This window comes from Pipra filicauda, unplaced genomic scaffold, assembly GCF_003945595.2.
Source record: "Pipra filicauda isolate LSUMZ 115617 unplaced genomic scaffold, ASM394559v2 scaffold779_size94194_pilon, whole genome shotgun sequence".
In the NCBI taxonomy this organism is placed as follows: Eukaryota; Metazoa; Chordata; class Aves; order Passeriformes; family Pipridae; genus Pipra; species Pipra filicauda.
In genome coordinates, this window is record NW_024104952.1 from 60,707 (window position 1) to 84,166 (window position 23,460).

General features: G+C 52.5%; 1 protein-coding gene and 1 long non-coding RNA gene across 2 annotated transcripts; one reads left to right on the plus strand and one right to left on the minus strand.

The window, feature by feature from the left end:
- Positions 1–3,104: 3,104 nt before the first annotated feature.
- LOC114003831 lies at positions 3,105–6,965 on the minus strand. Its single transcript, XM_027751188.2, is given in 7 exon segments — positions 3,105–3,497; positions 3,499–3,569; positions 3,572–3,982; positions 3,985–4,287; positions 4,290–5,239; positions 5,815–5,966; positions 6,705–6,965. Coding segments are annotated over 7 exon segments (2,541 nt in total).
- Positions 6,966–12,444: 5,479 nt separating this feature from the next.
- On the plus strand, positions 12,445–21,614 carry LOC114003837. Its single transcript, XR_005566640.1, has 8 exons — positions 12,445–12,489; positions 13,160–13,284; positions 14,757–14,815; positions 15,014–15,072; positions 15,505–15,564; positions 16,972–17,091; positions 18,003–18,167; positions 20,694–21,614. It is a non-coding gene; the product is annotated as an uncharacterized LOC114003837 (long non-coding RNA).
- The last annotated feature ends 1,846 nt before the right edge of the window (positions 21,615–23,460 follow it).

Genomic DNA, 23,460 nt, shown 5'->3' on the forward strand with positions numbered 1-23,460 from the left:
TCCATCTGGGCCCAGGCACTTGTGGGGGTCTCACTGGCAGAGCAGGTTACTGATCATTTCCTCCTCGATTATGGGGGCTTCACTCAGCTCGCCATCACCAACTTCCAGCCCTGGGACCTGGGTATCCTGAGGACAACTGGCTTTGGTGTTAAAAGACTGGGGTAAAGGCGGCATTAGGTCCCTCAGCCTTTTCCTCCTCCCCTGACACTGTGCTGCCCTCTACATTCAGCAAAGGATGGAGAATCTCCTGAGCCTTCCTTTTGCTGCCAAGGGATTTATAGAAACTTTTCTTGTTGACTTTAAGTGCAGTGGCCAAATTCATTTCTAATTTGGCTTTGGGCCTTCAAATTTTCTCCCTGCATGACCTCACTACATACTTATATTCCCTCCAAGTTTCCACCCCTGTTACAATCTGCTTAAATGTTGCAGAAAGAACTTCAGATTCGAATATTCCCCTGAGCAAAATCAAAACTCACACAAGTTATCTGTTGATACCAAAACCTGATTTTATTAGTTGCTAAGAGATGCAAAGAGGAAGAGGAAAAAATAAGAAAAGGTTGGAAAAAGGTAAGATTACTTCTAGAAGCAAAGATACCACCATACTATCTTTCTGCCAAGCTAGTGTGTGTGTGGGGGAGAAGCGGTTTATACCTTTTTCTTTCTCTGTCTCTGCTGCTTTTTAATGTTATCTCTTAGCTGCTGGGGGTGGTCTTAGCAGCTTAGTTCTCTGGAAGGCAGCCAGGATGTGTGGCCTTGCTGCTCACATTGAGCTGTGTCCCAGTCCATGCAGGGTCCCAATTCAACAGCACCTTTCAGCCGTCAGAAATATGATCAGGGTAGAGGGATAAGATATAACTCATGCACGTGCACAGGGGGCATCAGTTCTTCTCCAGGCTGGCAGAGTTTCAGTCTCCAGTGGCAGGCAGGCAGCACACAGTGGCAGAGAAAAGGTGATGGGAGATGGGGAGAGATTCTCAGCTAGGGTAACTGGTTCTTTGATAACCATAAGCAATGGCAGGATCTTTTGGCAGGAAAACTCCAGCAGCAAGCTCTGGTGAGAACTTCTGGCAGAAAACGGACAGAGAATTTTTGGTAGGAAGTTTTGACAGGTAGAAACAATGGCAAAACATTATTTCTGGCATTTCTATATTATCTGGTTGTTACAATTAAGCAAGTTAAGTAATTAATTAAAAAAATATTAATTATTATAATATGTAGTTAAAACATATAGATAGACTATTTTAGATTTATTATGAAGACAGACTTACATAAGATAGATAATACTATATTTACATATTATAATAATTACCATATTTATAGGGCACATAAATAGGTGCTTGCAGTTAGACTATAGGAATTACAGAATGCAAGACATAAGATTAGGAAGATTTACTGAAGTTTCCATTTAAGTACCCATTCTCTCTACCTGTCTCTTTACCTCACATTTATTGTTAAATAAAGTCTGTACTAAATAAAATCCGCCTGTTGTCAGCAAATGGTCCCATTTACACCTTAATTCAGGCTGAGGCATCTCTCCCTAATGGGATCAGAACACCTGGGCAGGGACACCTTCCACCACACCAGCTGGCTCCAACCCCGTCCAACCTGGCCTCGGACACTTCCCACGGTGGGGCAGCCACAGCTTCTCTGGGCAACCTGGCCCAGGGCCTCACCTCCCTCCCAGGGAACAATTTCTCCCCAAAAGTCTCATCTCCCAGAGGTCACTCCCTGGGGCCAGGCTGCAGTGTGTTCCTCCCCAGCATTGCCTGCCTGCAGCAGCCTGGGGCGACACAGGAGGGCTTCCCCTCGCCCATCCCCTGCTGGAGCAGCCCGTTCCTGAAGGATTGAGCCCATGCAAGGGACCCACACTGGATCGAGTCCCACACTGGAAAGAGTCCTTTCCCTGCTCCAGCGTGGGCTTCCTCCTGTGGCAGACAGTTCCCCGGGAACTTCTGCTGCAGGAGTCCTTCCACAGGAGCAGTCCTTAAGGAATCGATCCAGTGGAGGTGCCTGTGGCAATGCAGTTTCCTAGGAAATTACAAAGAAAGGAAAGACAGAACACTGCTCAAATTACTTCAGGATTTGTGTCTTTTCTATTGAAATTTTTAAGGCAGGAGAAAAGAATGTACAGATGTCATTTTTTAGCTACTCTAGATAGTTATGCATTTCAAAACTCAGGTACCACTTGGGGATCTGTGAGGAGGGACTGCTCAGCTCCCAGCTCTCCCAGTAGGAGAGTTCCCAGTTGCGGGTGGGAGGGCAGGTGTGTGCGTTCTCTCCAAAGGCAAACTGAACCTGCCCCTTGAACCCGACTCACCAAGAACTGGCATCCAAACACATTTGCCCCAGGACTGTGGAGCCTGTCCGGCCAAGCCTGCACAGACACACTCTGAGCCTGACTATTGCCAGGGAGTCACCTTTGTTAGGAAGCAAGCACAGTTTTGACGTGGGCAAACAAGTCCTTTTTAGCTGTTTTCACAGCTCTTTGGTCCACCCAAAAATCTTTCCAAAGGCAACTTCTAAGTGTTCCACTGGGGAAACGTGAGCGGTCCAGAGCTGCAGCCATGGGAAGAACGTGGGACAGTGTGAGAGCTCAACCTGTGGGGATAAAACGAGAGTCAAGAAGTCAAGAGATATCAAGAACTGTGCGACTGGGAAGACGACATTGCCCAAGAGCTTTCTAATATTCTGTCTTCTATAATTCTTATCATCTAACTGAAAGAACCTATCTATATGTCCTATAAATATATTTACTATGATATTTAAATGTAGTCTTATCTATCTTATGTAAGTCTATCTTCCTAATAAATCTACCTAAATATTATAAAGATATATTATAATGATTATAATTAAATTGATTAATTACATAACTAGCTTAATTACATAAATTAGCTCCCTGACTTAACCATCTTTGGTTTGTTTTAAAGTAATCATATTTGTTGTCATCCTGCAGGGAGGTTCTGGGAGCAAGAGGTCCTGTCTTTGCTCATTCCCTGCAGGAGTAGTCAGGCATTGGAATCAGTGTCTCAGGTGGGTGGTGGTGTCAGTGTCTGTGTTGGAAGCACTGCAGAGGTGTCTGGGCCCGCCTGGCGCTGGAGCGGGGCCTAATCCTGGGGCTGTCCCGCCGTGCAGGAGCGGAACAGCCTGCGCAGAGCCCCGAGCGCCCGCCTGAAGCGGGAGAGACGTTTGGTGGGGACAGGCAGCTGCCTGCTGAGGGCCTGGGCCTCCAGCTGGGGAGGCGAGGGGCTGGGGGGGCAGCAGGGGCTGCGTGGGGCAGGGACCGGGCTCTGTGTCCCTGCCCATGGCACCTGCTTGTCGAAGGCAGGAGAAGCTTCAGTCCCTCCAGGGGACAGGGCTTCCAGCTGGGGAGGTGAGGCGCAGAGCGGCACTTGTGTGCACGGGGCAGGTGCCCGACTCTCAGCCCATGCCTGGTGAGGGACGGGCACTGGGAGCCCCTCTGCTGCAAGAATTCTCAGCCTGTCTTCTGTGCCTTGTCCTTCCTTGGGACAGCTCCAGCATGCTCAATTCTTCCCACTCGTCCTCCTCCGGGAGCAAGGGCTTGACCCCAAGCTGGGGACGCTCATGTGTTCCCCGTCCGCCAGTGCCAGCTCTCTGTCGCTGTCATCTTCCCATCGGGACAGCCAGGAGGGTGTATAGTCTTCCCAGTCGGAAAAGTCCTGGCCCAAGGAGTCTTCATCCTGGCCCAGCTCTTGGGCAATGGAGTCCTCCCAGTCGGACGGGAGTTCTTGGTAGTTACTGAATTTTCTTTGGGGCTGCCCTTTCATGCTGCATTCTTCCAAGTTGATGACTTCTGGGGAGCTACTGCCTTTTCTGTGGGATTGCTCCTCCTCACTGGAGTTCTCCCAGTTGGACAGTTCTTTGTGCCTCTTGACTTCTTGGGATTGCTCTTCCTCGCTGTATTCTTCCTGGTCGGGCAGTTTTTGGTAGCTACTGCCTTCCCCTTTGGACTGCTCTTCCTCACTGTGTCCCCCCCGTTGGACACTTCTTGGTAGCTCTTCACTCCTCCATGGGACAGCTCTTCCTCACCGTATTCTTCCCAGTCAGACACTTCTTGGCCTCTACTCTCTTCTCCTTGGGACTGCTCCTGCTCGATGTTTTCTTCCCAGTCGGACACTTCTTGGTAGCTCTTCACTTCTCCTTGGGGCTCCTCTTCCTCGCTGTATTCTTCCCAGTCAGACAATTCCTGGTAGCTCTTGACTTCTCCAGGGGACAGCTCCTGCTCAATGCAGTCTTCTCCCTGGGACACTTCATGGTATGTGTTAATGTTTCTTGGGACAACTCTTGGTCTCCCTCATCTCCCCACTGGGAAATGTCTTGCTCAACGTAGTATTTCCAGCCTATGCCCTCCCCAGGGAAGGGCCCCTCGTCAGTGTCTTGCACTGCCAGGACTGAGTCCCCTCCTGCTCCCTCTTCCTGCTCGCTGAGGGCCTGGGCTTTCACCTGGGAAGGTGAGGGGTTGCTGGGGGAGCAGGGGCTTTGTGGGGCAGGGACTGGGCTCTCTGTCCTTTCTGCTGGAACTGTTGTTACTGTGTCTGTATCCATGGTTTGTTCCAGGTTTCTCTCGTCCTCTGGCTCCTGGCTGGATCCCTGGATCTCAAGCTCAGGCTCGCTCAGGATCTCACGGGTGATGGACTGGTCTGTGTCCAACAGGGCCTTGCTGCCCTCTGAGGGGCTGTGTGGGGCAGGGACCAGGCTCTCTGTCCTGTCTACTGTAATTGTTGTTATCTTTTCTGTAGCCGTGCTTTGTTCTGGGACCCTCTGTTCCTCCAGCCAGCAGCTGAGCACATGCTCAGCCTTCCTCATGATCTCCCTGAAGAGGCAAAAGGCCATGTCCAGCAGATCCTGGCTGCTGTCTGGGGGGCTCTGCGGGGCAGGGACTGGGCTCTCTGTCCTTTCTGCTGTAAGTAATGGTACCATTTCTGTAGCCGTAGTTTGTTCCAGCTCTCTCTGTTCCTCCAGCTCCTGACTGGATCCCTCAATCACAGGCTCAGCCTTCCTCATGATCTCACATGTGATGGACTGCTTTGTGTCCAGCAGGGCCTCACTGCCCTCTGAGGGGCTGTGCGAGGCAGACACGGGGCTCTCTGACTCTGGTGCTCTTACGGTTTCTTGCATTTCTGCATTCCTGGTTTGTTCCAGGTCTCTCTGTTCCTCTGGCTCCTGGATGGATCCCTGGATCACAAGCTCAGCCTTCCTCACGATCCCACATGTGATTGTCCTAGTTAGGACAGCTGAGACCAGTTCACCATGGTATGGGTGTAACCCAAAACTGTGTATTCTATAGCCTTCCATGCCATTTCCCAGAAACTGTTAGCAGTAGAGGCCTGTAGATGTTCCTGTCCTCATACCCTTTTATGGAATTCCCCGCTCTGAGGGAAGGACTAAGCATTCCTGCCTGAACTGGAGAATATATAAACTTGGAGTTTTGGAACCTTTTTACCACTCGTGGGATCCAGAGGAGGACTGCAGCTCACCGCTCTGGGCCAGACTGAGACCACCCCCCTCAACTGGACTGCAATCACCACTTTGACCGGCCTGCAACAGCTCTCCCACCAGCAGGTTTTTCCACTCTCCCTTTACTTTGGACTCAGGGGGGAGGCGGGGAACACTGTTTTGTTCATGTCCCAGGGTGCTGGGTTGTACATTTGGGTTTTTGTGGATTGAAGCCAGTTGTTTGTCTGTATAATCATACTTGTGTTGTTTTATTAAATTGTTATTCTGACTTGTGGTCTCTCTTTTGAGTTGAGTTCATTTCCCCTGCTGGTTTACCTTTAAACCAGCACAGTGATGTACTGCTTTGTGTCCAGCAGGGCCTCGCTGCCCTCTGAGGGGCTGTGTGGGGCAGGGACCAGGCTCTGTGTCGCTGCCGATGGCAACTGCTCTCCAAAGGTATGAGAACCTTCTGCCTCTTCCTCAACAGAGGCAGAGGCCCCTGGGGGCAGCACCTGCTGGCTCGGTGTCCGTGGCACTCACCGGGGCAGGAGCTGGACTGGGCAGGTCACGGGCTGTCTCTGCTGCCACCTCTGCTGCCACCTCTGTGCCCACACTGCTGGCAGAGCCGGACCCCTCCTGGGGAACAATCGGGGTCCCCAGCATTCAGCGGGCACCAGGGTTTGTCCCAGGTGCTGTAACCGACATCATCTCCCCACTGGGACAGCTTTTTCTCACTCCTGTCTTCCCTTTGGGGCAGTTCTTGGGCACTGTAGTCTTCTTGACATTGCTCCTTGTCTGCCTTGTCTCCCACTTGGGAGAGCTCTGGGTCTCTTGTCTTTCCAATGGTACGGTCCATCCCCTTGCAGATCTTCTTCCCACTGAGGCAGGTCATGGTATCTCTCACCTTCCCACTAGGACAGCTCTGGGACTGCCACATCTCCCCATTGGGAAAGTTCTTGGCCTCTCAAATCTCCCCATTGGGACAGCTCTTGATATGTCTCTTCTTCTTCCCTTTGGGACACCTCTTGCACTGTCACATGTTCTTCCCATCGGGTCAGCTCCTGGTATCTCACACCATCTTCTTCCCATTCGTACAGCTCCTGGCGTCTCACAGGTTCTTCCCGTTGGTACAGCTCTGGGTGTCTCCCATCCCGCCATTGGGAAAGTTCTCAGACTCTCCCATCTTTTTCAAATTCGTAGAGCTCTTGGTGTCTTCTGGCTCCCCGTTGGGAACGTTGTTGGACTCTCACTTCTTCTTCCCATGGGTAGAGCTCTTGGGGTGTCACGTCTTCTTCCCACGCGGCAACATCTGCGCATTGGGAAAGGTCTGGATGGGTGTCGTATTTCCAGTCATCGTCCACGTGAGCAAAGGCCCCCTCCTCAGTCTCTGACAGTGGCAGGTCTGAGCCGCCCACTGCCCCCAGCCATTGCCCACTGAGTGCCTGGTTTTGTAGCCAGCTGGGCAAGGGGTTGGGGGGCTGGGAGTTGGGGGTGCCCTTGTCCTCATCCATCTCTGTTGTCCTCTGCTCGAGAGGGATGCAGGGAGCTGCTTCCTCCTAAGAGCACGGCTCTCCTGGCGGTGGGTACCCCAGGGCTCTGTGCCCCTTAGATACCCCTGGGGCAGGGCGGGTCTCTGTGACCTCACAAGGCTCTCCAGGCACCACCAATGTCCCGCATCACAAAGGGCCCTGAAAGGCACCTGCATCACAAAGGGCCACACCTGGCACCCCATGGGCAGCGGAGAGGACTGGCACCCCATGGGCAGGGGAGAGGACTGGAACTGGCCCTGGGCACCCCCAGCATTTGTGGACTTGTAGCCCCTGCTGCGCCCAGAGCCCTGGCTCCAGGGGGGAATGTCCTTCCAGCATGAAGTGCTGGAGAAAGCACAGGGCAAAACAGTCTCTCCCCTCCCTTCAGGCACTCCTTCTTTTTATCCAAGTGTTCTACAAAAATAAAGTGGCCGCTTAACAGGTTTGAGTGCAGGCACTGCCCTGAGTTAGTGCTGCCAGTTGAGCCCCCATCCCTGCAGGGCTGTGTGCGGGTGCCAGGGGGAGCAGGGTGCTGTGGCAGTAGGATGTGTGTGCAGGGTCCAGGTTGAGGGTGATGCTCAGGAGCAGGTGCCACGCGGGCACTGCCGTGCTGGCAATGCTGGTGGGAACAGGAGGCCCGTGCAGGGTCCTGCTGGGAGTCTGCAGCACCTGCAAATGGGCCCTGGGTGTGTAGGGCACGGGGGCAAGCGCAGCACTCGGGTGAGGGGATGTGTGTGTGGGGCACCCAGGAGACCTGTGTGCTCCTGCAAGCAGGGGCATGCTGTCACCAACAGCCCTGTGCACCTTCAGGGCCCTGGTGTGGGGTTGTGGGGCAGGTGTGCTGGTACAGGTGCTCTGGTACAGGTGCTCTGGTACAGGTGTGCTGGGTGCAGGTGGGCTGAGCACAGGTGTGCTGGGTGCAGGTGTGCTGGGTGCAGGTGTGCTGGGCACAGGTGTGCTGGGTGCAGGTGTGCTGGGTACGGGTGTGAGCCTGCGAGTGGGGCATGTGTACAGAGCAGGGCTGTGAGCTCGGGCACGCTGTGCTAGCCGGGCACCGCAGGCAGGCTGTGACCGTGCCAGGCCGTGGGGGGTGTGCACAGCACCGCTCGGAGCACCAGTGCCCTGGGAGTGTGAAGGGCAGCGTCGGGAGCGCCTGGCAGAGTGCTGCTCTCTGGGAGTGTGCAGGGCAGCCTGCAAGGGCACTGCACACACCTCACTGCTGCTCCTTGGCTTCCCTCCCTCACCAGTGTTAGGATTCTCACTGTGCAGCCCTATTTACTTCTTCCCAGTTCAACGAGCGCTGGGACAGCGCTCTCAGGGACATGGTGGGATTGTTGGGGTGTCCCATGCAGGGAAGGAAGTTAGACTCAATGATCCTTGTGGCTCCCTTTCAGCTCAGGGCAGTCTGTGATTCTATGAGTTCATAAATCTTATTTTAAACTGCATTTTAACCCTTGGAGAGGGAAAGGCTTGATAACTCCGGGCACAAACAAGATCCTGAGACGAACTTGGGGAACAGCAGTAGCAGCTTCCCTCCTTCAGCACTCTTCCTGCTCCTCAGAAGGGCTGGCCTGAGTTACAAACACTTTAACTCCCCATCTCCTGAGCCATTGACCTCCCTGCAGAAACAATTAACAGCAGAGTCCATCAGTGCTAATTGTGGTGCATCTGCATCAAGAAAAAATCTCAGTTCCATAGTAGGAAAGACAACTGGTCTTGGAAACAAAGGCCTCTTGTTGGCATCAGATCTTTGTTGGATTTTTAATTCCTTTTAGTTCTTAGTTGTGATTTTGGTTGTTCAGGGAAACTGCAAGATGTTCTTTATTTGGGAATGCTCATCAGGAATACATATTACTGTGTCTCTCCCTTTTTACTTAAGAGATTGTGCTGGTTTAAAGGTAAACCGGAGAAATTAATCCAACTCAGAATATAAATCAGAGTTACAACTTAATAAAAATAATACAATAAGTACAATTATGTGGACAAACAATTGCTTTTAACCCACAAAACCCAGATGTATAACCCAGCAGCCTGGGGCACGAACAGAATGGTGTTTGTTGGCCCCCGTGCTGAGCCCCACGTGGTTCCCCTGAGTCCAAAGTAAGAGGAAAGGTTAACCTGTTGGTGAGAGTGGTGGTCACAGTCTGGTCGAGGTTCTGGTCCTCCTCTGGATCCAATGAGTGGGCCAGAAGTCCCAAGACCCCAAGATTATATACCCTCAGGTTCCAGTGGGAATGCCCAGTACCTCCCCCAGGATGGGGAGTTCCACAATGGGTGATTTTGAGTCCTGAGATATTTTTTGAATCCTTGGTGGCCCGTTAGCAGCCATGACCTCTCAGGCTGGGTGTGGAGGTGCTAATGACTCCCTGGAGGGGAGTTAACATCACCCATAACTACAGCCTGAGGGGTCAGGTGTGCTCTGGGCAGCTGCTGCAAATGGTCTATTGTTAACAGTTCCTGGGAAATGACATGGAGGGTGTAGAACAGACAGGTTCGAGGCTCTGGTTCTGAACCCAGGGCCCAGGTGTGCTGCTGCTGGAAATGCTCATTCACTTAAAATCCAGGATTCCCAGGACTCTGCCCTGAGATTTTGTGTAGAGCTCGCTGGGTAATTCAGCTGCTCTGCTCTGGGTTGCACTTTGGCTGCTGTTTCCTGCCTTTGTTGAAACTAGGCAGTCAGTGTATTTGCCACTGTGCAGCAGGAAATCACAGGAGGTGCAAACACCCTAAAAATCATCTCAGTCTTCCGGCAGCACGAGCACTTCCCAACACAGTGAGCCCAGGGAGTGCAGGGGGTGGGGGGCCAAGCTCAGGAAGGATAATGAAGTCTTGACACAAAGGGTAGGAGGCAACATCCAATTTCTTTAATGGCTTTTTCCAGCTGTCATCCTACCCGCCCCCCACACAGCCAGCCCCCAACTTACACATGAATCAGACATTCTCAACACTCTCACACTCCCCTGGGGAGCAGGACAAGGACCTGGAGGGCCCAGAGCAGGCACATGGTGTTAGGAGAGGAATGTGAGCTGACCTGTATCTGCTCAGCCCATGGGACACAAGGAGAAGAGGGGTGGGAATGCTGTGAGGAGTCGGCTGTGCCTCAGGATCTCATGGGCAGCAGGAGCCCCTGGCTGGGAGGTGGCTGTGGGGTCACATCTGTCACATCCCTCACAACTCAGCAGCAGCCTTAGATGTGGTCTGGCCCCAGGAGGTGCCCTGGAACGTGGTGCAGCAGCCATGCAGATCCCACCCGTGGAAATGTTCTCCCACTGTGCTCCTGAGAGCTCTTTCCATGTATTTTTCACCCCATTAAGCCCAAATCCCTGCCCTGCCCCGGCCCAGCTGAGCAGCACAGTCAGGTCTGGCCCTGCAGCAAGAAATGGAGGCAATGGAGGTCAGGGACAGGGACTCTGTGTCTGGAAAGCTCAGGAGATCATCAGCTCAGGCAGCTCCTGCTGCCCCAGGGCCAGGGCAGCCTCTCTCCATGGCTCCTCTGCTCACACCGGGAGGAGCCGCCGAGCCACTTGTTCCAACCCTGTCCCAGCAAGTGCCAGCCCCTTACTCCCACCACTCCTCCGTGTTGCTACTGCTGCTCCCAAAATTCATGAGCACACAAGCTCCCTAAGCTGGTTTGGAGTTCCAAAGCTGCCTAAATGGGGGCTACTGAGCCCAAAATCTGCTTCACTTGGTCTTTTGGAGCCCAAAAGCTCTTTCAATCACTCTTTCTGAGCTGAAAATATCCCTAAATCGCTATCCCTGACCCAAAGCTCCTGATACCAGGTTTCCTGAGCCTCAACCTCCCCAAATTGGGGTTTCTTAGGCCCAAGGTTCCCTAAATTGGTGTTTTGGAGCACCAGGGCTCCCTAAATCATTCTTTCTGAACCCAAATGCAACCTAAATTGCCCAAATCCTCCTGGAATGCCTGTTTCTCAGCCCCAAAGCTCCCTAAATCGGTGTTTTGGACCCCAAAATGTCCTTAAATGAGTGATTCTGAGCCCAAAATCTCTCTAAATTGCTGTTTCTGAGCTCAAAATATCCCTACATTTTCTTTTTATTGAGCCCAAAGCTTGCTAAATTGGTGTTTCTGAGACCCAGAGCTCCCCAAGAGGTTTTTTTCCTGAGCCAAAAAGCTCCTGAAATCGTTGTTCTGCAACCCCAAAGCCCCCCCAGTCGATTTTTCTTAGCCCCAAAGCTCCTGAATTTACTGTTATTGCCCCAAACCCACCAAAACAGAGGTGTCTAAGCCACGAAGTTCCTGAAATTGGGGTTCCAGAGCCCCGAACCCCCCAACTCGAGCTCCGTGCCCTCTTTTCCTCTCCCTGGGGCTCCGGTTCCTCTCCCGCCCCGGGAACCGCTCCCCGCCCGCAGCATTTTCACTCGTGGTTTCCGAGAAAGCTGGAGGGAACCCAAGGGTTGGGTGGGGAGGGTGTACGGGTGGGGGTGAAGCCCACGGGGGTGGATCGGGAGCGGGCTTTGACCAGGAGCAGCCGCCGGGCCCTCTCCTCCCGCCGCGGAGCCGCCGGTGCCCGACCCCGGCCCGGTAAGTGCAGCCCCTCGTCCCACCTCTGCCCTGCTGGGCTGCTGCTGCTCCCGCAGCTCATGTTTCTGCACCCAGAGCTCCCTAAAGCGCTGGGTTGGAGCTCCAGAGCCGTCTAAGTGGGGGCTACGGAGCCTGAAATCTGCTCAAATTGGTCTTTTGCAGTCCAGAAGCTCTTTCAATCACTCTTTCTCAGCCAAAACTCTCCCCAAATCACTCTCCCTGACCCAAAGCTCCCGACAACAGTTTCTCTAAGCCTCAGTCATCCCAAATTGGGGTTTCTTAGGCCCGAGGTTCCCTAAAGTGGTGTATTCTGAGCCCCAAGGCTCCCTAAATCAGTGTTTCTGGACACAAATGCACCCTGAATTTCTGTTTCAGGCCCCAAGAGCTCCCTAGGTGAGTATTTCTGAGCTCAATAATGTTTCTGAGCTCAATTTCCCTAACTGGAAATTTCTGAGCTCAATAACTGCCTAAAACAGAAATTCTAATGCCAACATCTCCCTAAATGAGTGTTTTTGAGCCAAATGCTCCTTAAATTGGTGTTTTTCAACACCAAATTTCCCTAAATCAGAGTTTGGATCAGTTTCTCAGCCGGAAAGCCCTTTAAATCACTGTTTCTAAGACGCAAAGCTCCCATAATTGGTGTTTCTGAGCCTAAATGCTCCCAAAATCAGTATTCTAGCACCTTGATATGATAGTTTCAGTCTAGGCCTTCTTGGAGACCAGCTTGTAAGCAGGAAGGAACTAGGGAAGTGACCCAGGAAGTATTCCATGCTGTTCCTTTACGTAACATGAAGTATAAATAAGCTGGTCAGAGAGACCTCGCCCTCTCTTCTCCCAGCGAGGTTTGGGAACGGAAGGTCCCTGCGTCGGCCTTGCTGGTCTGGAGCTGAGGCTGCAACGACTGCTGTTGTGTGAGGGGACAGTGCTGGGCCGGGTCTGGCCGTCCTGCTTTTCTCAAGGGAAGTGGTGAGACTTTGTTAGTTCTTTATTTTGTTGGTTACCGGGTTTTTCGATTGCGCAGACCTGTTTTGTTTTTGTCCATTTTTGTCCCTTTTTGTCCCTTTTCCCTTTTTCCCTTCCCCTCTTTCCCTTTTGGGAGCGATTTGGGGTTCCTGTGTTTATATGTACATAGCGCCTTAATTGTATATCTGTAATTTATGTAAAATATATATATTTTATATAGCTTTCACTTTTCCATTTTTTTCTTCTCTCTCCCTCTTGGGAGCTTTTCTTCTGTAGCCTGTGGGGTTTGGCAGGAAGCCAGCTACAACCGGCTACACTTGAACTGCCCTAACTCGAGCCACATGGCCTGTTTCCCATCACATTGTGGGTTTTGGAGGCTAAAAATTCCAGTGCCACCCCAGTGCTCCCAGCATCACTCGCTGGCTTCCCCCAGTGCTCCCAGTATGGCTCTCTGGCTCCCCCCAGTGCTCCCAGTATCACACATCAACCCTCCACTTTCCACTCCCAAGTCTCCTCTGAAGCACCGTAGGGGAGTTTCCCACGCCAGGGCCTGGATTTTGGAGCTCATCTCTAAGGGGGTGGGGGCAGGAGAAGATCCTGCCCAGCCCTTTGAGCTCTCAGCTCTGGAGCTTCGTGGTTTTCCTTCAGCTCTTCCCATTTTTCTCTTCTCCAGGTGAAGGTCCTGGGTCGTGACATGCCCGGGGAGCCTCGGCAGGGCAGCTCCAGGCGGGAGGTGTCCTTGGTCACAGCAGCTTCTGTGACCAAATACTCTGGAGCAGCCCAAGAGCTGGATGGGAGGTAGGAGCTCTGGGAAGTGAGCGGTTTTCATGGCACTGTGGGATGGTTTGGAAGGCTGTGCCTGAGCGCTGATGGAGCACAATGGAAGGGGAGAGGCTGTGCCAGAGGGAGTGTCAGGGAGGATGAGGATGGTGTGAAGGAGCAGCTTGAATATATGGAGATCCTCAGCAAGATGGGCAAAGGTTAAGTTGACTTGTGTGAGTGAGCAGCGGAGAAGTCAGAAAGGGAAGGACACTGTCTTGGCACTTAGAAATTCTAGAGAAGTCTGAGAGCAACCCAGAGAAGCCTTGAGGCCAATGACTTGGTCCTGGCCCCCAAGCTGGTCAGGGATGTGATCATCAGTGTGAGCCTGGGCTGTCCCAGCCCTGAAATAGTGGGGTCCCAGGCACCAAAGGGCAGCGAGTAAGGCCAGCAGCAGAGCACACAGCTGGGGCTGCAGAGGAGAAGACTTGGATGAACTTGGGGCATGGGATGGTGGCATGGGAAGCAGATCTGAAGGGTGAAGGAGCTCAGGAAATCTTACAGGGCAGGCTCTTCCAAGGACAGGAATGATCTCTCCAGGTACCCCTGACTAAACACTCATCTCATGGGGCTGCTTGGCTGAACTACCTGAGCTCCAGGGCAAAAAGGCAGCACACGGGAGGTGGAACACATGGACCAGCAGCAGCAGAGAAAGCCAACAGCATCCTGGGCTGAGTGAGCAGGAGCACAGCCAGGGGAAGGGTTTAACCCCTCAGCTAAGCACCTGGTCCACCACACCTGCACAGTGACAGGGACACTGTGGCAGTCAGGAACCACTTCACTGGGGGGGCACTGAAGTGGGAATCCTCCAGTTGTCCTTCAAGTGTTGGTGAGATTTCCCTAAGAATATCAGTGTCTACAACAACAAAAACCAGCAGAAAAGCATGACTGCCTAAGCAGGAACACCTGCAGCAGAGCAGTCTGCCCCTCTGGGCAATGCCAGTGGAATCGGGGTTTGCAATACACAGCATGACCCCCCATCCACAGCAGACCTTAGGGCAGGGACTGTCCCTCTCTGCTGGGCATGACATTCTGGGCTCTGGAATATCCCTCTGGCCCATTCAGGTCACCTATCCTGGCTGTGCTCCATCCTGGTTTCTTGTGCAGCTCCTCCCAGGCAGATCATGGACAACTGAAAGGTCCTTGACTTGGGGTGAGCACGACTGAGGCACAACCGAAACACGGGTGTGTCATCAATGTTATTCTCCTAAATTCACACCAGGCAGGCTCGTCCCTGGCTCTCATAAAGCCCAGCAAAGGCCCTGGGGTGGATCATAGGGGAGCAGCAGGGTTCAGCCCTTGTTCCAGCAAACCCCAGGGAAGGCAAAGGCTTGGCAGTTCACAGCCCCTTGTCTCTCTTTGCTGCCCCCCCAGATCTTCTCAACTGCCTTCTCTTCTCTAGTCCTGTGCCCACCCCATAGATTTTGCTCCCCTTTTCTCTTGCATTGCAGAGTGAACCCTGAGAAAAGGACCTGGGACAGAACAAGCATCTAAGTCATTGGAGGAGCTGGTAAGAGCTGTGTTTCTTCTGTTTGAACAGTGATAGAAGGGAAAATATGTGATTTTAAAAACCTCAAGTACATCAGAGGTTTGAGCAGTTAAGGGATATGTGTTTCCCCAAAAAGCTCCTTCATGCATTCTTCAAATCTGGAGGGAAAAGTCCTAGTGAAGTTTCCTTTTTTTCTTTTTTTTTTCCATGTGAACCCAGTGGGCAGAAATGGAGAGCTGGTGGCAGAGTGTCCTAAGAGATGTATTTGGGATAAGTAGGTGTGCTGGATCCCATTCCTCTTGCCTGTGGTCATCTGAAAGTCTTTGAGAAGACAGGTCCAAATGAAAAGGCCAAGGGACAATGAAGGGCCCTGAGAGGTCCCTCTCCACTCGTGCAGTGTGGAGGAGGAGTGTCTCACACTTTGGGGGTGTCTCTGTTCTGGTGGGACTGTGCTGAGGCACCTGTGTGGTGCCTGAATGCTGTGGCAGCCGAGGCAGGTTCTTGGCCAGGAGAGCCTGAGTGGCCTCGAAGGTCAGAGCCCCCCCAGCGCTGCTGTCGGGCTCTGGTGCACAGGACCTTGTGGTTCCAGGGCCAGCTGGGTGGTGTGTTCTGCCCCAGAACCTGCTCAATGCATTCCAGGAGTTCCTCAGGGAAAGGTCCTTCTTAAATATCCTCTTTTTCTTTTATTTTCATGTGACCCTGATGCACAGTTGCTATGGTTGGTCTGAAGCTGGCCGGTGTGGCCATAGACGAATTCCATGAGCATAGAGGTGAGTGAGCTGATCCCATTCCTGGTGCCTGTGCTCATCCCTGGGAACCTCTGGGATGTGAGGTGTTATCCCTGAGAGAAGCAAAGCCTCTCAGCATGTTACATGCAGAACCCCTTCAGTGCACAGCAGGAGGCCTGGCCTTTGGGGTGGGGTGAGTTTGGTCAGAGGGATGTCCCTCTTTGACCAGAGACACGTCCTGCTCTAGCAGAGGGTATCCCTCACAATTGGTAAGGATTGAAAGACATAACACAGCACTTTTGGGATTTCCTTTCCTTCCCTTGACCACTAAAGGAGGAATCTCCTCCTGGGCTTTCCTCCAGGGCCAAAAGGGAGAAGCCTTTCCGTGCAGGTGAGGGCCAGGACTTGCCCACGCTACCTGGAAACTAAACCCTGCCGAACAAAGAGAAGAGACAAAGGCCTGTTGTGCATGAGGGCCCAGCACAGTGAGGTCAAATAGTCCCATCTGTCCATAAATTCCCACTTCCAAGGGCCTCCAGAAGTGCTTTGCTGTATTTCCCACCCTCATTCAGGTGTCCAGGCCCCCAGGGTGCAGAGCTGCCCCGGCAGTGGCTTTGCCCAGCACAGCCTGGGCTCTGCTGGCTCCCATCCTGCCCAGGTTCTAAGGCAGCTGTTTGTCTGTCCCTGCTCTTTGCAGCTGGCATGAGGGCAGGGCAATGTTCTTCCCTCAAGGAACCCTTGGAAATCAGCAGGGCCTGGGCTCTCCCCCGTGGCCAGGCCCTTGGGGAGTGAGGGGGCAGGGGGCTTCCTGTCAATGCTCCTCTCCAGCAGCACAGGAGCTCCAAGCCCATGTTTCTGAGGGCTCACAGTGGTGCTGAGACTCCTTTCCACAAACAAAAGTTGGAAGATAGAAAAAGTCTCCATGTCCCAAGGAAGACTGGAGCTCCAGGAGAGAGACCAAGGCTCCTTCCCGGAGCAAACTCCTGGTGGGAAAGGGTTTGAAAGCTGGGGAAGAGATCACTAATGGTGGCCACAGTGCATCAGCTTGGGAATTCCCCAGCCCTGTTTTTCAGGGATGAGTGAGTTCTTTTCCAAGGCTGCTGAATTAGAAAGGATTCTCTAAAGAAAAAGCAGTGTGGAGCAAACAAATTAGTAAACAGGCTGGACATGAGGGACCTGAGTCTGAGTTTCTTGTTCCCTCCCTGCATGAAGAAATAAGACAAAAAAGCCCATTTACATGTTTCACCTTGAGTGCAAGGTTTAATTCCTCTGAAGTGAGTATTTCTCAGGAGGAGAGAGGAATTAAAGACAACCTGGAGGAAGGCCTAAGAAGAGACCCTGAAGAAGAGACTTGAAAACAGGGGATCTGAGCATACTCAGGGCAGACGGGTGGTCTCCCCTTCAAGGGGGCAGTCTCAGTCTCCCAATGACACCTGTCTTTTTTCACAGAAAGAAAAAGGGAAGCCAAGGCCTCAAAGGCCCAGGAATCTTTGATGAAGGAGGACTTCCAGGAGCTCATCCAACAAGTGAAAGCTATGCGTGAAGATCTCTAGAAAGGGCAGGAATCCAGTAAGTGTGATATTCAGCTGCTCAAAGACCTGAACAGGGAACTAAGTGAGCAGGGCCATTCCCAAGCAGACTTCCATCTCTCTGAACACCAAAGCTGCTCTACAGGCAAACCACTCTGAGAGCTCGTCCTGCACAGCTCCTCAAAGGGGCTGGAGAAGGACGGCCCTGACATGGGGCACAGCTTTTGTGCTGCCTGACCCTGAAACAGCTCCCTGCTGAAGTGTTCTCTGCAGGTGGTCATGGCCACACTTGTCTCCCTCACCTCTGCAGAGAGTGTGTGCTGTGAGTTCTCTGATCCCCTGATCCTTGTTAAGGTTCCCCCCTCGCAGTCCTGTCAGCATCTCTCTCCCTTTCCCCACTCCCCTTCTCCCACTCCCCACTCCTGGGGTTGTGTTGGGGCACATGTGATCCCAACCTGAAGATCCACAAGGAGACCCAGCTCCATGAGCACTGCAGGTGTCTCTGAGCACAGGGGCCTGTGGAGAACAGCTCTCCCTGAAGGAGCTGGTGCTGGGAAGGGGAAGGAGTCAGCTGGGACACAGACACCAGTGTGGACCTGAGTTTCTTGTCCCCTCCCTGCTAAGGGACAGAGGGCAAAGGGAAAACCATCTCAACATGGTAACTGCATTGTAGAATGGAATTCCTGTGAGCTGAGGATTTCTAAGGGGGAGTGAGGAAGGAAAAATACACTCAGAGGAGAGCCCTGCTATTTCCTTTTTAAATTGTTATTTTTGTACTTTTATCTCTTCATTATATGGAGAGGACCTAGTATAATATGCCCCTTCACTGTTGGAGAGGGGTAGGGAGAGGTTGAAACAAAAGGGGAGTGACTTGTTTACAATCTCAATCCACCAGTAACTGTGCAAAGCCATCACAGTCAGTGACCCAGGATCATTGTTCTGCCTTCACAGACAGGAAAACGAAGAAAATGGCGAAGGCCCAGAAATCCAAGATGGACAAGGAATTCCACCAGCTCCGCCAAAGAATTCAAACTCTGGAACAAGAACTACACGATAGGCAGGGGTCCAAACAGCACATCCTTCAGCTCTTCAGAGCAGAAATGGAGATGGAACATGGTGAGCAGGGCCATTCCCAAGCACTTCCATCTCTCTGAACACCAAAGCTGCTCTACAGGCAAACCACTCTGAGAGCTCGTCCTGCACAGCTCCTCAAAGGGGATGGAGAAGGACGGCCCTGACATGGGGAGAGACCCAGAGAAGCTGCCTTCAGTCCTGGGAATCACCACCACAATCCATCCCGTGACTAAAGGCCACTTGTCTGGGCCTCTGCACACAGGGAACAAACAGCTTTTGTGATCTGTGACACTGAAACAGCTCCATGCTGAAGTGTTCCCTGCAGGGGGTCAAGGCCCCTCTTCTCTCCCTTGTCTTTGAGGGCAGTGAGGACAGCTCTGACCCGATGGGTGCTAAAGGTGTCCACTCCCAGTCCTCCCACACACTCACCTTCCTCATGACAGAGGGTTGTCTCCCATGGCCCACGGATGCTGTCTGCAGACGGGGAGGGGGATGATCCCTACCCCCCATCCTGCCCCCCAGGCCTTTGCCAAGGCCTCAGGAAGGCTCACAGGGCCTGGGCTCTTTCCCCAGCCCTGCTGCAGTCAACCCATCCAAGCAATTCAAGGAACCTGGTCAGGAATAAGTGCAGGCACCAGTCCAGGCTCAGGGCTGACCCTCTGGCAAGTAGCTGTGCAGAGAAGGCCCTGGGGGTTCTGGTGGACAGAGAGCTGGCCAAGGGTCAGCAATGGCCAAGAAGGCCCAAGGCTGCCTGGGCTGCCTTCGGAAGAGCTTTGCCAGCAGGCCAAGGGAGGAGCAGCCCTGGTGAGGCACATCTGGAGTGCTGTGTCCAGTGCTGGGTTCCTCAGTACAAGGGAAACATGGAGCTCCTGCAGCGGGTCCAACTGAGGCTGCAGAGATGATCAGGGGCTGGAGAGGCTGAGGGAGCTGGGCCTGTTTAGTCTGGAGAAGTCTGAGAGGGGACGTCATCAGTGGACACAAGTGTTTGAAGGGTCAGGAGGATGGAGCCAGGCTCTTCTGGGTGGTGCTGAGCAATAGGATAAGAGGCAATGGGCAGAAAGGGAAACAAAGCAATTTCCACCTGAACACAAGGAAGAATTCATTACTGTGAGGGTGACTCAGCACTGGGGCCAGTTCCTAGAGAGATTGTGGCGTCTCCTTCTTTGGAGATACTCAAAAGCCAACTAGACATAATCCTGAAGAATGGTCTCTAGGAGACCTTGCTTGAGCAGGGAGGTTGGACTAGAAGACCTCCAGTGGTCCCTTCCAACCTTACCCAGTTGGTGATTCGCTGAGGGTTTCATTACATTTCCGAATTATTTCTGTGGACTTCTTTGGATATGGTCCAAGATCTTCTAATGAGTCTTCTCTCCTGGAGAGGATCTCAAAGACGTGGTCAGGTCATAATTTACTTCTCTTATCGTTCTTTGCTCTGACACACAACCCTCGTTCTCAAAACTAAGACATCTCCTAGTCCATATCAGTCACTGACACAGGGAAATAAGGGAGCAGGAGGTGGCACAAGACTATCAGTCACAGATGTGGGATCAAACACTATTGTACTAAAGTTAAAAGAATTTTCCAACATCTTCCCCCACTGCTGCAGACACTCCTTTTTAAAAGAAAATATAACTTGTTTGGTAACACTCCCGACCACCCAGGCACCCCCAGCCCCCTCCCCAGAGTGGCAGCACCAGGAGCAGAAAAGGCCTTGTCTCTGTGTAAGCCCCACCCAGCAATAACGAAAACACCTCTGTTATCATCCCCGTGTTCAGCACAAATCCCAAACAGCCCCACAGCAGCCCCTGGGAACAAAAGGAACTCTGCCCCAGCCCAAACCAGCACACAGGACCCAAACTACCCTGGAACTTTCTCCTCTGAGTGGTAAAGGAGACAGGGAGGAGTGGGGCCAACCACAAGGGCCAGACAGTGTTCAAAACAACTGCCATCAAAACCTGACAGCACTGAGGGAGTTTTCATCAGAAATGGCCTTGACTTCTCTACCCTCAGCTCCTGCAGCGATGTTTCTGATACAACGGCTTTGGAGCCCAGCCCCATGTGTTGCTGTATTGCACCTCCTTTATCTCAGCTTGTTCTAATATTTGATCACCCTCACTGCAAAAAGCTACCAAAAACCTTTTTTCACACATTTATTGGGAATTTCTCATGTTGCAGCTTGGGTCTGTTACCTCTTACCTGATGAAGGCACATCTCCAAGAAGATAGAGAGAGAAGTGTAGCCAGGACACTGAGCCCCAAACCAGTCCCCGAGTCTTACAGACATTGTTACCTGGGGGGGGGGGGGGGAGTCTCCATCCTTGGGGATATTCAAAAGCCCCTGGAGGAGGTTCTAGCCACCCAGCTCCAGGTGTCCCATCTGGGTTGGACCAAATGATCTCTGGAGGTCCCTTGCAACCTCTCCTTGTCTGTGTTTCTGTGATTCTGTACAGGGCACGAGACATCTGAAAACACAAGTTTCAGAACCTACAAAGTCAGATGTAGCTGGATCTCTACCCAATTCCTGTGTGTGTTTAATTTTCACTTCCTTTGGCTCTTTAATCTTTTGCAGGTGTGCCGATAGAAAGTGCATCAGAAGACGAGGGCACTGACACAGATGCATAGACATCTCCTGAGCAGGTGAAGCATTGATCAACAAAATTAAAGTCTGGCTCTCATTACATTTCTCTTGAGCTTGGCCCCCCACCCCCTGCACTCCCTGGGCTCTCTGTGTCGGGAAGTGCTCGTGCTGCTGGAAGACTGAGACAATTTTAAGGCTTTTCTCCCTCCTGTGAGCTGGTTCCTGCTGTGCCAGGGCAGATCCATCCACTGCCCAGTTTCAACAAGTGAAGGCAACAGCAGCCAAAGTGCAACTGAATTACCCAGCGAGCTCTACACAAAGTCTCAGGGCAGAGTCCTGGAAATCGTGGATTTTAAGTGAATGAGCCTTTCCAGCAGCAGCAGCACAGCTGGGCCCTGGGTTCAGAACCAGAGCCTCGATCCCACTGTGGTTTCTGCACTCCAGCAGAGCTCTGCCCTTCCTGTGTGCCAGGAATTTGGAGGCTGCTGCTGTTCTTTCCAAATGTGTTGATGTTGATGAAGTCCTCCAGGACAGGGGAGGGATGATGAGCTTCTCCAGCTGTTCTTCACACAGACAGTCCATGGGTGAGGGTCAATGAGATGGCTGGAATGGAGCTTGAGGCCGGAATACTTTTAACGCAGCTCAGACAGGAAACCAAGGCCAAGCCTGAGCTGACATGGAAGTTCTGGAATGTAGATGGAGCTCCTGAAGCCCAACTGGAGTTTCAGGGTATCTGGATGGAGCTGAGCTCCCAGTTGCCCTGTGAGGGTGAGTAACGGGGTGGCCGACAGCACAATCTACTGGGTGCAAGAGCTGAGAGCATCAAAAGAGGGAAAATTGTTCCCACTCTTTTTTTTGTTGTTGTTTCAAGTGAGGGAAATAGTTCAAAATTGCCTTTGGATAACACCTGAACACTGTTCCTTGTAATCTCCTCGATCAGAGCAGGGACTCCAGGGCATGGTGAGCAGCAATGGCTTCTGCCCTGCTTATTCTGCCCTGCTCTGGTCATTGGATCCCAGAGACTCAGACACCAGTTGCCACCAGGAGCTGCCCAGCGAGGGCACTGTTGGTTTCTGTGAGCTCAGGCCGTGGGCTGTGTGTCAGAGGCACTTGTGGGGCTTTGTTCTGTCCCAGCCCTGCAGGAGCTGCTGGGCCAGGACCTTCAGGAAGGTGAGCTGGGCTCCAGGCTCAGCTGGGGTGGGCATCCCAGTGCTGTCATCAGCCTCCAAGGAATTTTGGGGCTGCATCCCCCCCTTCACCGTGGGATGGGCACCATGCCCCAGACCCACAGCTTGCAAACACCTTTAACCTTCCTTACTTCCTCCTCCCCCCAGCTCTCTGAGCTAATTTTAGCTGCCCGCAACACCTAAACTCAAGCCCAGCTTTGAAACAAGAACTGGTTCTTACTGGTCCCTTCCTCTGCCCTCCCCTGCAGCAGCTCCATCGCAGCAGCCGATTCCTCCCCTGTGCAAACCAAGCGAGTTCCTGCTCAGGCTGGGAACTGGAGAGAGGCAAATCCCTGATTTGGGGCAGTTTCCTCCCAGGACATTCAAGCACCATTTCCCCTTGGCCAGGTTTAGGTGATTTCAGCCTTCAAAGAACCAGGACTCGCTTTGTTTTTCCAACTCAGCCTTGGCTCCTGCCGGCTCTGTGTGCCCTGGGAAGGTGTTGTCTCAAGGACTTGCACAACTGTGAGGTGTTTTCAGCCCCAGTCCCCACTCCAGACCCCCCAGGTCACCCCACAAGGTGCTGGACGGCCCTTCAGACCCACCTGAGCCCACCCCCCGTGTGCCCACCCTGTGCAGGGCAGCTCGGGGAGCCCCTGGGACAGGGGATGGTGCCTCTGGACCTGCCTCCCAAAGGGACTTCTGCCACCCCTGGGGGGGCACAGAGGGGACAGGGGCACCCTCAGCTCCTCCTGCCACGAGCTGATCTGGGACAACAGCCCCAGATCCCAGGGCCTGGGCAGGTCCTGCTCCGTCCTGGGGCTTTGCCAGGATGCTCCCATGGTCAAAATATCAAACCACAAAAAGCTGATAGTCCCTGAGACTACCCCCCAGGCAGTCAGAGCCTTTTTCTAACCCTCTTCCTTTCCCCAAGGCTCGTTTCTGTTCACTGTTTCCTGTCCCAGCCTGTGCTTGCTCCCGTTACCACTGCTCCAACCTCCCACATTGGACATATTTTCTCTCCTGGTTCATTGTTTTTCCTAAATTCTTTTCCTGCTCTACCTTTCCCCAAGACAAAGTTAAAAATTAATAGGTTCAGCAAAGCAAAACTGATCCTACAAGAGTGATTTGGGGAATATTTATAAGGAAAAAAACCAAAGAAACAGGACAAGAATCCACTGACACAGCATGTGGATGCTGCTGGTGGGTCACTGGCAGCTGCAAAGAGTTTCCACATTTATTAAAACTCTCTCTAAACCCTGACATCAACAAATTCAAATTAGTACCAGCCCCTGCACCCAGCATTTGCTCCATAGCGAAATATTCTCCAGGTAAGAACCCTCTGCCTGTGTTTGCAATGTAAGAACCAAAAGGATCATTTTTCCCACCCAAACACTTGATTTTTGAATAAGGTTTAAGTGATGCAGCAGTTTTTTACTGTCCCCAACCCCCAAATTCCTCCTGCCCCAGTGTTACGACCCACCCCAGGAAAAGGGGAGAGGGGGTAACTCAGGTTTTTATCAATAATTCCCTTGGGGTGGATTAGAGTGAAACGACACTAAATAATCGGTGTCTGAAAACATATACTGGCA